The sequence below is a fragment of the Salmo trutta genome, chromosome 33 (assembly GCF_901001165.1).
Source record: "Salmo trutta chromosome 33, fSalTru1.1, whole genome shotgun sequence".
Taxonomy (NCBI): domain Eukaryota; kingdom Metazoa; phylum Chordata; class Actinopteri; order Salmoniformes; family Salmonidae; genus Salmo; species Salmo trutta.
Window position 1 is genome coordinate 41,086,856 of NC_042989.1, and position 11,845 is coordinate 41,098,700.

General features: G+C 42.2%; 1 protein-coding gene across 1 annotated transcript; it reads right to left on the minus strand.

The window, feature by feature from the left end:
- Positions 1 to 10: 10 nt before the first annotated feature.
- Positions 11 to 11,745, minus strand: LOC115173016 (arginase-2, mitochondrial). Its single transcript, XM_029730976.1, has 8 exons — positions 11,493 to 11,745; positions 11,315 to 11,387; positions 6,051 to 6,225; positions 5,640 to 5,799; positions 5,280 to 5,374; positions 2,342 to 2,446; positions 2,076 to 2,212; positions 11 to 1,674 (listed from the first exon to the last, which is right to left on the minus strand). Exons 1-8 carry the CDS (start codon positions 11,601 to 11,603, stop codon positions 1,487 to 1,489), a joined length of 1,044 nt encoding a protein of 347 aa, XP_029586836.1. The 5' UTR covers positions 11,604 to 11,745; the 3' UTR covers positions 11 to 1,486.
- Positions 11,746 to 11,845: the final 100 nt, after the last annotated feature.

An 11,845-nucleotide genomic window follows, 5' to 3' on the forward strand; every position in this document is an offset into this window, starting at 1 on the left:
GACGTCATTGTGGAAGACTAAATTACTTTATTTAAAATACAGATTCAGTGGTCACATCAAAAGGCATGTTTTTTTACATTTAGTAAATCAAATAATATTATTTCACTCTTATCAGCATTTACCATATCCCTTACTTACAATACTTTTAACTTATAGAAATTTACTGGAGAAAAGCTTTACCTAGTCATTTAATACTGACAAATGTAAAAACCAGACAGTAAATACATAAACATGGATTTATAATTGTGATTATTCAATGTAAAACTACAAAACATACTTCTAATAAAATGTGTCAAAACCACATCTGGTCCAAAAGTGCAAAAGCATCCCTACGACAACTCGACTGGCACAGCATCCCTACGACAACTCGACTGGCACAGCATCCCTACGACAACTCGACTGGCACAGCATCCCTATGACAACTCGACTGGCACAGCATCCCTACGACAACTCGACTGGCACAGCATCCCTACGACAACTCGACTGGCACAGCATCCCTACGACAACTCGACTGGCACAGCATCCCTACGACAACTCGACTGGCACAGCATCCCTACGACAACTCGACTGGCACAGCAGCCACTTCGTATTTAGCTGAGGTATACGTCTAAACCAAACAGTGTACACATTAGTATAATAATAATAATAATAACAGTCTGCACCTAAAACGTAGTTTTGAGGCAGTTTCATTCTTGTCGTCGTGTCCGGCTTCATTACAACCCCATTACAGAGCTGCAGCGTCAAGTCATCAGCAATGCTGAGTTTTTCTAATTATGACTATGGCATACTGCTCATCACCATGTCTATGGCATACCGCTCATCACCATGTCTATGGCATACCGCTGATCACCATGTCTATGGCATACCGCCGATCACCATGTCTATGGCATACCGCTGATCACCATGTCTATGGCATACCGCTGATCACCATGTTTATGGCATACCGCTGATCACCATGTCTATGGCATACCTCTGATCACAGTCATATATAGTCAACATTTCCATAGTGGAGCTATGGAGGCTGTCCTTCCAAGATTCAGGGAGACCAGCTGATCACATCAATTACAGTTTACATTTTAGATGAGAGTTTTCTATAGCCTGGGTACCAGTCTGTTCGTGTGACTATTTTGTGCGAATTCCTTGTCCTGCCAAACAGATGACATGATAGCAAAGATCTGGGCCCAGGCTAACTTTTTCCAAGTCATCTTAGTAAATAAGGCATATAAGCCTTTAATAACTGGGCTTATTAGTTATTAGTTATTATAAGTTTAGTCATGATTGAAGTTTGACTGACTGTTGAACAGGTTGCCATACAGCACCATACACACAGAAGATGTAACAAAACCCTTTCCAACTACTGCATCAGTGTGTGTGTGTATGTAAAGTCTTTTAGAATTCAGGAATGCCGAGTGGTCTTATGTTGAAAGTTCTTAGTCTTCTAGAAGCTGTGTGTTCTAGAAGCTGTGTGTTCTAGAAGCTGTGTGTTCTAGAGCCGGAGCTGTTCCGTGTCCTCTTTAAGCGTTTGCGAATCCTGAGTGATGGGACCTCCCTCACGGGTCTGTCCTAGGGCGGATGCGATGACGTCCACCGCCATGGAAGCTGTGCTCTCCACCGCCTCACGACTCGCCCCCAGGTCTGGGTTGACCTCAACAAGGTCCATCACTGACAACAACCCTGGAGATTAAACACAAGTACAATCTATTAGTTTCAGTTCCTTTGGTAGAACGTTGCAGACTGAAATTTTACTTCAAACATAGAAACTGTACGTCAAAGAATGTTTCAGATTGAAATGTTACTTCATAGACAATGTTTATATTCTCATCGTACCATAAGTATAAATATAATAAAGGTTACGTATCCACTATTCTCATCCTACCAAGAGTCGGCTTAGAGGAAAAGGCTCCAAGTTTAATGATAGACCTATCCTCATTATTTCTTATGAATGTGTTCGTGTGACTGTGGCTGATCATTATCCATGAGTTTCAGTGTCTATGACTGCCATGTGAATATAAAACAAACATTTTACTCCATCTTCTCTTCTCAAAACAGAATAATTATAGCATTCCCTAACATACCTGTGTTGTGGATCTCCTCTGTGATCCAGATTCCTTCTCTGTAGGTCAGACCTCCGTTTACTGGTGTCCCTGTGGCCGGGGCCAAAGACGGGTCCATCGCATCAATGTCAAAACTCAGATGGATCGGCCGCTGCTTCCTGTTGGACAAGAGAAGAAGAAAACGGTTTCAGAATACAGTTCAGCGAATCAACTTTCAACTCAAATTCAACTGTCAACTAAATACATCCAAACTGTCAACCACAATGGTAAAAGTGTAATTAAATTACCTTGACAAGAGGTGGTCGAAAGTGACTTCCATAACTCTCTGGATACCGAGCCTGTCGATGTCTCTCATTGTGAAGTACTGGACACCCAATTCCTTCAGGATGTCGCTGTGAGGAGAAAGGAGAGTAGAATGTCATTTAATATCATGTCTGGAAGTATATTTGGATGTAACGGGTGTAAATGTTGAGTACAAAAACAACAAAAAAAAGTCAATTCACATTTGAGTCAGTTAGCAGACAGACAATCTTATCCAGATCAACTTACTATGAGAACACAGAAACACAAAGACGAACGTGTGCAAACCAAGTGACTGTGGTTTACCTGTGGTATGACTGGTATGTAGTTGTTCCACATAGCTATCTTAAGTTGAATGCACTCTGTGTCACTTCTGGATAAGAGTATCTGCTAATGACTAACACGTAATGAAAGTGTATACTACTGCTGCAGCAAGAAGTTTGTTTGTTTATTTGCATTGTTTATAACTTATTTTGTACATAATGTTGCCGCTACCGTCTCTTATGACTGAACATAACTTCTAGACATCAGGACTGGGATTACATTTTAGTCATTTAGCAGACGCTCTTATCCAGAGCGACTTACAGTAGGATAAGAGCGTCTGCTAAATGACTTAAATGTAAATGTAATGTAAATGAATGCATAAATTACATTTCATACACTTTAAAAAAAAAAATTGTACTGGTCCACCGTGGGAATCAAACCCACAACCCTGGCATTGCAAACACCATGCTCTACCAACTGAGCCACAGGGGACCACTCACCACAGACTAGCAGAATCCTTAATCTCCTTTAATGAGTCTGACGAGCCCGACGCGAATGATATACCGCTTTCTCGGGATCAGGCTCAGATCCCCGTGATTTGCGTGAAGAGGAGGCAGAGAAAAAGGGGCAAGAGGGCGGGCTGCCTTCTGAGAATTTGTAGGTGATCGAATAAACCTCCACTTCCTTCCATTCGGCTAGCTAACGTGCAATCTTTGGAGAATAAAATAGATGACCTACGCGGAAGATTAAACTACCAACGGGACATTCAAAACTGTAACAACTTACGTTTCACGGAGTCGTGGCTGAACAACGACACTATCAACATCCAGCTGGCTGGTTGTACGCTGTACCGGCAGGATAGAACAGCGGCGTCTGGAAAGACAAGGGGCGGTGGACTATGTATTTTTGTAAATAACAGCTGGTTATCGAGCTATAACTCGCCTGAGGTAGTGTTTCTCATGATAAGCTTTAGACCACACCATCTACCTAGAGAGTTTTCATCTGTGGTTTTTGTAGCTGTCTACATACCACCACACAGACTTAGGCTGGCACTAAGACAGCATTGAATGAGCTGTATTCCGCCATAAGCAAACAAGAAAACGCTCACCCAGAGGCGGCGAACCATCAAGGCGACGAACCATAATTGACTACAGCTCAGCGTTCAACACCATAGTGCCCTCAAAGCTCATCAATAAGCTAAGGACCCTGGGACTAAACACCTCCCTCTGCAACTGGATGCTGGACTTCCTAACGGGCCGCCCCCAGGTGGTAAGGGTAGGTAACAACACATCCGCCATGCTGACCCTCAACACAGGGGCCCCTCAGGGGTGCGTGCCCAGTCCCCTCCTGTACTCCATGTTCACTCATGACTGCACAGCCAGGCACGACTCCAACACCATCATTAAGCTTGCAGATGACAACAGTGGTAGGCCTGATCACCAACAACGACGAGACAGCCTATAGGGAGGAGGTCAGAAACCTGGCTGTGTGGTGCCAGGACAACAACCTCTCCCTCAACGTGATCAAGACAAAGCAGATAATTGTGGACGACAAGAAAAAGAGTTACAAGCATGCCCCCATTCTCATCGACAGGGCTGCAGTTGAGCAGGTTGAGAGCTTCAAGTTCCTTGGTGTCCACATCACCAACAAACTATCATGGTCCAAGCACACCAAGACAGTCGTGAAGAGGGCACGACAAAACCTATTCCCCCTCAGGAGACTGAAAAGATTTGGCATGGGTCCTCAGATCCTCAAAAGTTTCTACAGCTGCACCATTGAGAGCATCCTGACTGGTTGCATCACTGCCTGGTTTGGCAACTGCTCGGCCTCCGACCGCAAAGCACTACAGAGGGTAGTGCGAACGGCCCAGTACATCACTGGGGTCAAGCTTCCTGCCATCCAGGACCTCTATACCAGGTGTCAGAGGAAGGCCCTAAAAATTGTCATAGACTCCAGACACCCTGGTCATAGATTGCTCTCTCTGCTACCGCACGGCAAGCGGTACATGAGCGCCAAGTCTAGGTCCAAGAGGCTCCTTAACAGCTTCTACCCCCCCAAGCCATAAGACTCCTGAACATCTAATCAAATGGCTACTCAGACTATTTTCATTGCCCCCCTCCCCCTCTTTTACACCACTGCTACTCTCTGTTGTTATCATCTATGCATAGTCACTTTAATAGCTCTACCTACGTGTACATATTACCTCAACTAATCGGTGTCCCCGCACATTGACTCTTTACTGGTACCCCCTGTATATAGAGTCTCGCTATTGTTATTTTACTGCTGCTCTTTAATTAATTACTTGTTACTTTTATCTCTTATTCTTATCCGTATTTTTTTTTTAACTGCATTTTTGGTCAGTAAGCATTTCACTGTAAGTCCTACACCTGTTGTATTCAGCATTTCACTGTAAGTCCTACACCTGTTGTATTCAGCATTTCACTGTAAGTCCTACACCTGTTGTATTCAGCATTTCACTGTAAGTCCTACACCTGTTGTATTCAGCATTTCACTGTAAGTCCTACACCTGTTGTATTCGGCGCATGTGACTAATAAAATGATATTTGATTTTTACTACTGCTATACTACTACTTAAACCAAAAGTTTTAGCTGTGTGTTATAATCCAGATTATTGTACTTAGTAGTGTACAGAGAACTTACTACTCTCCCGGGTCTACGTCTCGCAGGCCAATGTAGACCAGGTCTTTAGCCGACAGGAAGGGCTTCACCCAGGAGAAGCCTGGGAGCTCTGGCATCTACAGACAACAATAACAAGAGGTGAGTATCAGGGCAGAGGAGTTTTACTGTCGTAAAGTGTAGCCTTGTTGTAGTGAGAATATAGCCTGCTCTCAGAACATGACATGCCAATAGGAGTAGGTTATACAGCACAAACAGATCTGGGACCAGGCTTGCCCTGAGACGTAGCTGTAGACTCCTATGGTATCTTAAAGAAGGTTATGCAGCACAAACAGATCTGGGACCAGGCTTGTCTCAGGGGAAGAACCAGGCTAGTGTTCTTACCTTGTTCTGCAGCTCTTTGAGCATGAAGGCCACCGACTGTCCGTGGAGGTTGCCCGAGGGAGAGGTGAAGGGCGTGTTTATGTCGGCGTGGGCATCGACCCAGATCAGACACAGGTCAGGACACTTCTTGGCGTGGCCTTCCACTGAACCAATGGCCAGGCTGCGATGGGAGAGATCAGGAAGTGAGTTAGAATCCAATCACCATTATTCCACCCTCCCAGGGAACACTGACCAATATGTGTCACTATCATAAAGAAACTGGTTACCCAGTTTACTCTCGCTGTGTCTAGGATCCTAAGCCTGCCTAATACCTCATTTCCTAACACTGTCAATGTTGACAGTTCTATAAGTCACCGTTGCTAAAATAACCACAGTGTTCTCAGAGAACATCAAGGGGTTGTTGTGGGGTACCTGTGGTCTCCTCCAAGCATGATGGTAGTGTTTCCGGCTCCCACAGCGTTGCTGATGGCCTCTGACAGCAGTTTGTTAGCTCTGCCCACAGTGCGAGGGAAAGGGATGTGCATGTAGGGCTCGTCCTTCTCCAGATGCTGGAAGCTCAGGTCTCCAAAGTCATGCACTGGGTAATCTGTATGAGGAAATTAAAAGGTATTTTTTTAAGTTAACAGCAAATGGATGAATTGTTGGGAGTATTTTTGTTAATGGTTACCGTAATTTCCAGACTATTGAGCGCACCTGAATATAAGCAGCACCCACTGAATTTAATTTTTTTAATTATTTTGAACATAAATAAGCCACACATGTCTATAAGCCGCAGGTGCCTACCGGTACATTGAAACAAATGAACTTTACACAGGCTTTAACAAAACACGGCTTGTAACAAAAATAAATAGGCTTTAATGAAACACGGCTTGTAACAAAAATAAATAGGCTTTAACGAAACACGGCTTGTAAAAAAAAAATAAAAAAAATTGCAGTAATCAGTAGCCTACCAAGAAAGTCATTGGTCACTATCTTCCTCCTCCTGTGCACTGAAACCACTGAAGTCATCTCCTTTCAAAAAAAATTGAAAGCGGGAAAAATCCATATATTAGCCGCGTCATTGTTTAAGCTGCGAGGTTCAAAGCGTGGGAAAAAAGTTGTGGCTTATAGTCCGGAAATTACGGTAAGTGCATAACTAATGGGTTCCTGAGACCTAGAAGTCGCCCCAGATCTAGAAACAGCCTTGGCTTTCTGGGTTTGTTGGATGGACGCTGCTTTTAGAGCTTGTTGTGTTATGGTGCGAGTTTGTGACCCAGACAGATGTGGCAGAATACATATACAGTTGAAGTCTGAAGTTTTTCAACAACTCCACAAATGTATTGTTAACAAACAATAGTTTTGGCAAGTCGGTTAGGACATCTACTTTGTGCATGACACAAGTAATTTTTCCAACAATTGTTTACAGACAGATTATTTCACTTATAATTCACTGTATCACAATTCCAGTGGGTCAGAAGTTTACATACACTAAGTTGACTGTGCCTTTAAACAGCTTGGAAAATTCCAGAAAATTATGTCATGGCTTTAGAAGCTTCTGATAAGCTAATTGACATCATTTGAGTCAATTGGTGGTGTACCTGTGGATGTATTTCAAGGCCTACCTTCAAACTCATTGCCTCTTTGCTTGACATCATGGGAAAATCAAAAGAAATCAGCCAAGAAATTGTAGACCTCCACAAGTCTGGTGCATCCTTGGGAGCAATTTCCAAATGCCTGAAGGTACCACGTTCATCTGTACAAACAATAGTACTCAAGTATAAACACCATGGGACCACGCAGCCCTCATACCGCTCAGGAAGGAGACGCGTTCTGTCTCCTAGAGATGAACTTACTTTGGTGTGAAAAGTGGAAATCAATCCCTGAACAACAGCAAAGGACCTTGTGAAGATGCTGGAGGAAACAGGTACAAAAGCATCTATATCCACAGTAAAACAAGTCCTATATCGACATAACCTGAAAGTCCGCTCAGCAATGAAGAAGCCACTGCTCCAAAACCGCCATAAGTTTGCAACTGCACATGGGGACAAAGATCGTACTTTTTGGAGAAATGTCCTCTGGTCTGATGAAACAAAAATAGAACTGTTTGGCCATAATGACCATCGTTATGTTTGGAGAAAAAAGGGGGATGCTTGCAAGCCAAAGAACACCATCCCAACCGTGAAGCACGGGGGTGACAGCATCATGTTGTGGGGGTGCTTTGCTGCAGGAGGGTCTGGTGCACTTCACAAAATAGATGGCATCATGAGGGAGGACAATTATGTGGATATATTGAGGCAACATCTCAAGACATCAGTCAGGAAGTTAAAGCTTGGTCGCAAATGGGTCTTCCAAATGGACAATGACCCCAAGCATACTTCCAAAGTTGTGGCAAAATGGCTTAAGGACAAAGTGAAGGCATTGGAGTGGCCATAACAAAGCCCTGACCTCAATCTTATAGATAATTTGTGGGCAGAACTGAAAAAGTGTGTGTGAGCAAGGAGACCTACAAACCTGACTCAGTTACACCAGCTCTGTCAGGAGGAATGGGCCAAAATGCACCCAACTTATTGTGGGAAGCTTGTGGAAGGCTACCCGAAACGTTTGACACAAGTTAAACAATTTAAAGGCAATGCTACCAAATACTAATTGAGTGTATGTAAACTTCTGACCCACTGGGAATGTGATGAAAGAAATACAATCTGAAATAAATAATTCTCTCAACTATTATTCTGACATTTCACATTCTTAAAATAAAGTGGTGATCTTAACTGACCTAAGACAGGCAATTTATACTAGGATTAAATGTCAGGAATTGTGAAAAACTGAGTTTAAATGTATAATAATAATAATAATAATAAGTTCTTAACTGACTTGCCTAGTTAAATAAAGGTTAAAAAAATATACAGTTGAAGTCAGAAGTTTACATATACCTTGGTAAGGTGTAAATAAATAAAAATAAACTGTATATATTTTTTTACCTTTATGTAACTAGGCAAGACAAATTCTTATTTACAATGACGGCCTAGGAACGGTGGGTTAACTGCCTTGTTCAGGGGAAGAACGACATATTTTTACCTTGTCAGCTCAAGGATTCGATCCAGCAACCTTTCAGTTACTGGCCCAACGCATTAACCACTAGGCTACCTGCCACCCCAAAGGCATTAGGTCAAGTCTTTCTCCAGGCTCTGATGTCCAACCCCCTCTACCCTTGCTCTCTTTACACCCCCCTCTTATATCATCTCTGATTGCCGAGACGGAGTCATTCAAGCTGTCACTGGAACCGCTGTCTGTCTGACTGGGCACTACTTTCCATGTGTGTCTTCTCAGGTTTCTCCAAGAGCAGATCACCTCCTGCTACCACTGCTACGATGGCGACGGAGTAAACACAGAGGAATTTGGTGGAAATTGGGTTGCAATGCACCTAATCTACTCGTATTGGCACCTCGGACTAATGAGTTACGAGTTGAAGTAAACAACGGATTTGAAACAACATCTGTGGGTGACAATATTCCACCGGACTGTTGGGTATAGAGTTACACTGCTGATCAAGGGGGGGACCAATGTGGTACCTCGTTATCTCTAAGATAATGTTACCATCTTAGACCGCTGGACAGGAATAGCTGAATCCAGTACTCGCGGGCATCTCTGTTCATGCGATCATGATCTAATACAGTATGTATTTAAACTTGATGCAATGTCAGTGATATTTGATGCAGTTCAAAGGGATGTTTCCCCATCTTGGCAAGCGCACAATGACTGAACATCTCAGTCTTCTAGATATTAAAGGAAAATATCCCTTTTTGTCTCCCTGTTGCAAAATTGGCATCAGAAAAAGTTAATTATTTTTCATACTTTTGTTTTTAATAAACTTCTCATCTCAGCAGTTTGAAGTCCACTTTTACAAATAACTAAAATAGCACAATATTGCATATCAAGTGAATGTGATTTTACAAAACAACTGAAATAGCATATCAAGTGAATGTGATTTTACAAAACAACTGAAATAGCACCATATTGCATATTAAGTGAATGATTTTACAAGAGATCAAGAGTCATATCAACAAGGCACATGTTTGGACACAGCAGGAGATGAACAAAGCATTGGTCACAAAGCTCTCGATAGACTACAGGCCTTTACTTAAGGATGAGTAAACTGGAACATTTTGTTCCCAATGAGCTGCAAGTTACAATAGAAGTCACAAATACTTTTAAATGTACCAGTAGTCTGGGCTCATATAAAACTAAAATAAAAGCACTTAAATGCGATAAAATCCCCTTGGACTAGTGTGTTTAAAAATGATGGTGTTTCTTAAAGACTATGGGGTTTCATGTCTTGTTAAAAGCCAGTGGTCCACATCCGACAACAGAGGAAAAAACCACCATCTAAAGATAGGCTTCTCATATTACTCCGCAGGCTGTCCCTGGGAATGGTCGACTGGGTGGGACAGTCAAAAAGCACCTTGCCGTGCCATGAGTGCAATCTGTTGATCAGTCCCACAGCTGAGTGCTCAGGGTTGAGATGGGGCTAAGATTACAGGAAATGACTTGCACATTCCAGAACTGAACCTGGCATTCTCTACACTGGAACATTTGTGTCTCACTTTAACTTTAACACTCAACTAGATGTAGGCTTGCTGCACTTCATTCAGATGTGTTGTGTGTGTGCTGAGAAATAGCCATTCTCTGGGACATCATAGGCCTCACTATTTATGACCTGACAATAATCCCATTGGTTTAGAAGTGGAATTATCTTGCCTGAGGAAATGAATGCCCCTCTGCTCAGACCAGTCCATATAGTCTCCTTAGGCAGACAGGTAGCCTCACACATGGACAATGTTCTATGATTTACCAACTAATGCTTTAATGCGACCCGTTTTGCTGAGAAAAACTCGTTCTGTGTAGCATCCCTAGCCTAGCCTATGTAGATTTATTTTATCTTTTCACAATTACCCTTTTAATTATTTAATTATTAGGAAGTGTAAGCATATTGTCTGACGCAATTTCTGCGCCTCCTTGCTCAGATTGGTCCACCGTCTGAAACAAGCCCATGGTTTACTCTGGATTGGAACACAGTTTGGATATTACCAAAGACAGTAACGTTATAGTATGCAGTCACATGGAGCCGGATGTGTGATACAATCTCACTGTTAGGTTTACATAAACTATTTTTTTTCGTATCATCTTTCAAACACTCAAGAAAGCGATAGGGCCTCCAATTAATCTATTATAGGCGGGAGCGTACAAAGGGAAAGCTGTAGTCCTAAATGGGAGGAGAGAGTTCGCTTTGTCGGGGAAGGCCCTGTATGTGTGTAAAGGGTGACGACAGCAGAGACTCGCCCATTCTTTCTCGCCCATGTGGCCCAATAAAACCGCTCTTTTACCGTTTTACTTACGAGATAATAATCGTTTTAGATTTAAAAAAAAATCATAATAATCTGTTTAGATTGCCAGCATTCAAGGTCTAAACATTATCCTAAATATGGTTATTTTCTTTGTTTGGCAACATTAGCTTAGACCGCATTTATATGTAATACATCAGTCTTTACTTCCCCTAATAGAAGGAAAAGAGGAAGCAGTTCTCACATGAACCATTAACCTATTTCAGGGTTAGAATACGTTTTTAGATACAATTATTTTAATCCAACAGTACATTTCTAAGTTAGTTTTTAATAACATTAAGATTTTCCATCACTTACCCAGATGTGAAAGTCTCTCGATCAGACCGGCATCTCTGATGGCTTTGGGTCCATGTTCCACCCCTCTCCTTTTCTAAAAAGAAAAAAACGACAACGTTCAATAATTCTGGTAAACGAAATAATCAAATAATCATATTAAAACAAATGAATCCTAACAGTATATGAGCTGTTTCCTTACCTGTCCTTTTGAGAATGGGGCTCCTATAACAGCCACAGAATGAGCTCTGCTCTGACAGGTACTGTTGAGTTGTGTCCGTAGAAGACGACACAGTGACCCTCTCAAAGCCATTTTAAAATCCTATTTATTAATTTATCCGTTTACTTCAAAAAATAATTGATAACAACCGTTTAACGACACAAAAAAAGGCTACGATTCAAACGCTCTTCTGTAAGATCCCCTCTCTCTCTTATGATGTTGATGCTCAGCGGAGGGTTGGTCTTATGCTCCCTTTGAACTCATTAATATTCATGAGAGGATGCCAAGAGCGCGATCAACTAAAATGTGTAACCCTTAATTTGTCTCTAAGCATC

Bases quoted from the DNA above. Each gene is read 5' to 3' on its own strand.
- LOC115173016 (XM_029730976.1), bottom strand. From the start codon at position 11,603: ATGGCTTTGAGAGGGTCACTGTGTCGTCTTCTACGGACACAACTCAAC. The intron at 11,388-11,492 runs GTAAGGAAACAG...TTTTCTTTTTAG, and splicing joins CCCCATTCTCAAAAGGACAG to AAAAGGAGAGGGGTGGAACA. The intron at 2,213-2,341 runs GTAATTTAATTA...CTTGTCCAACAG, and splicing joins TTCGACCACCTCTTGTCAAG to GAAGCAGCGGCCGATCCATC.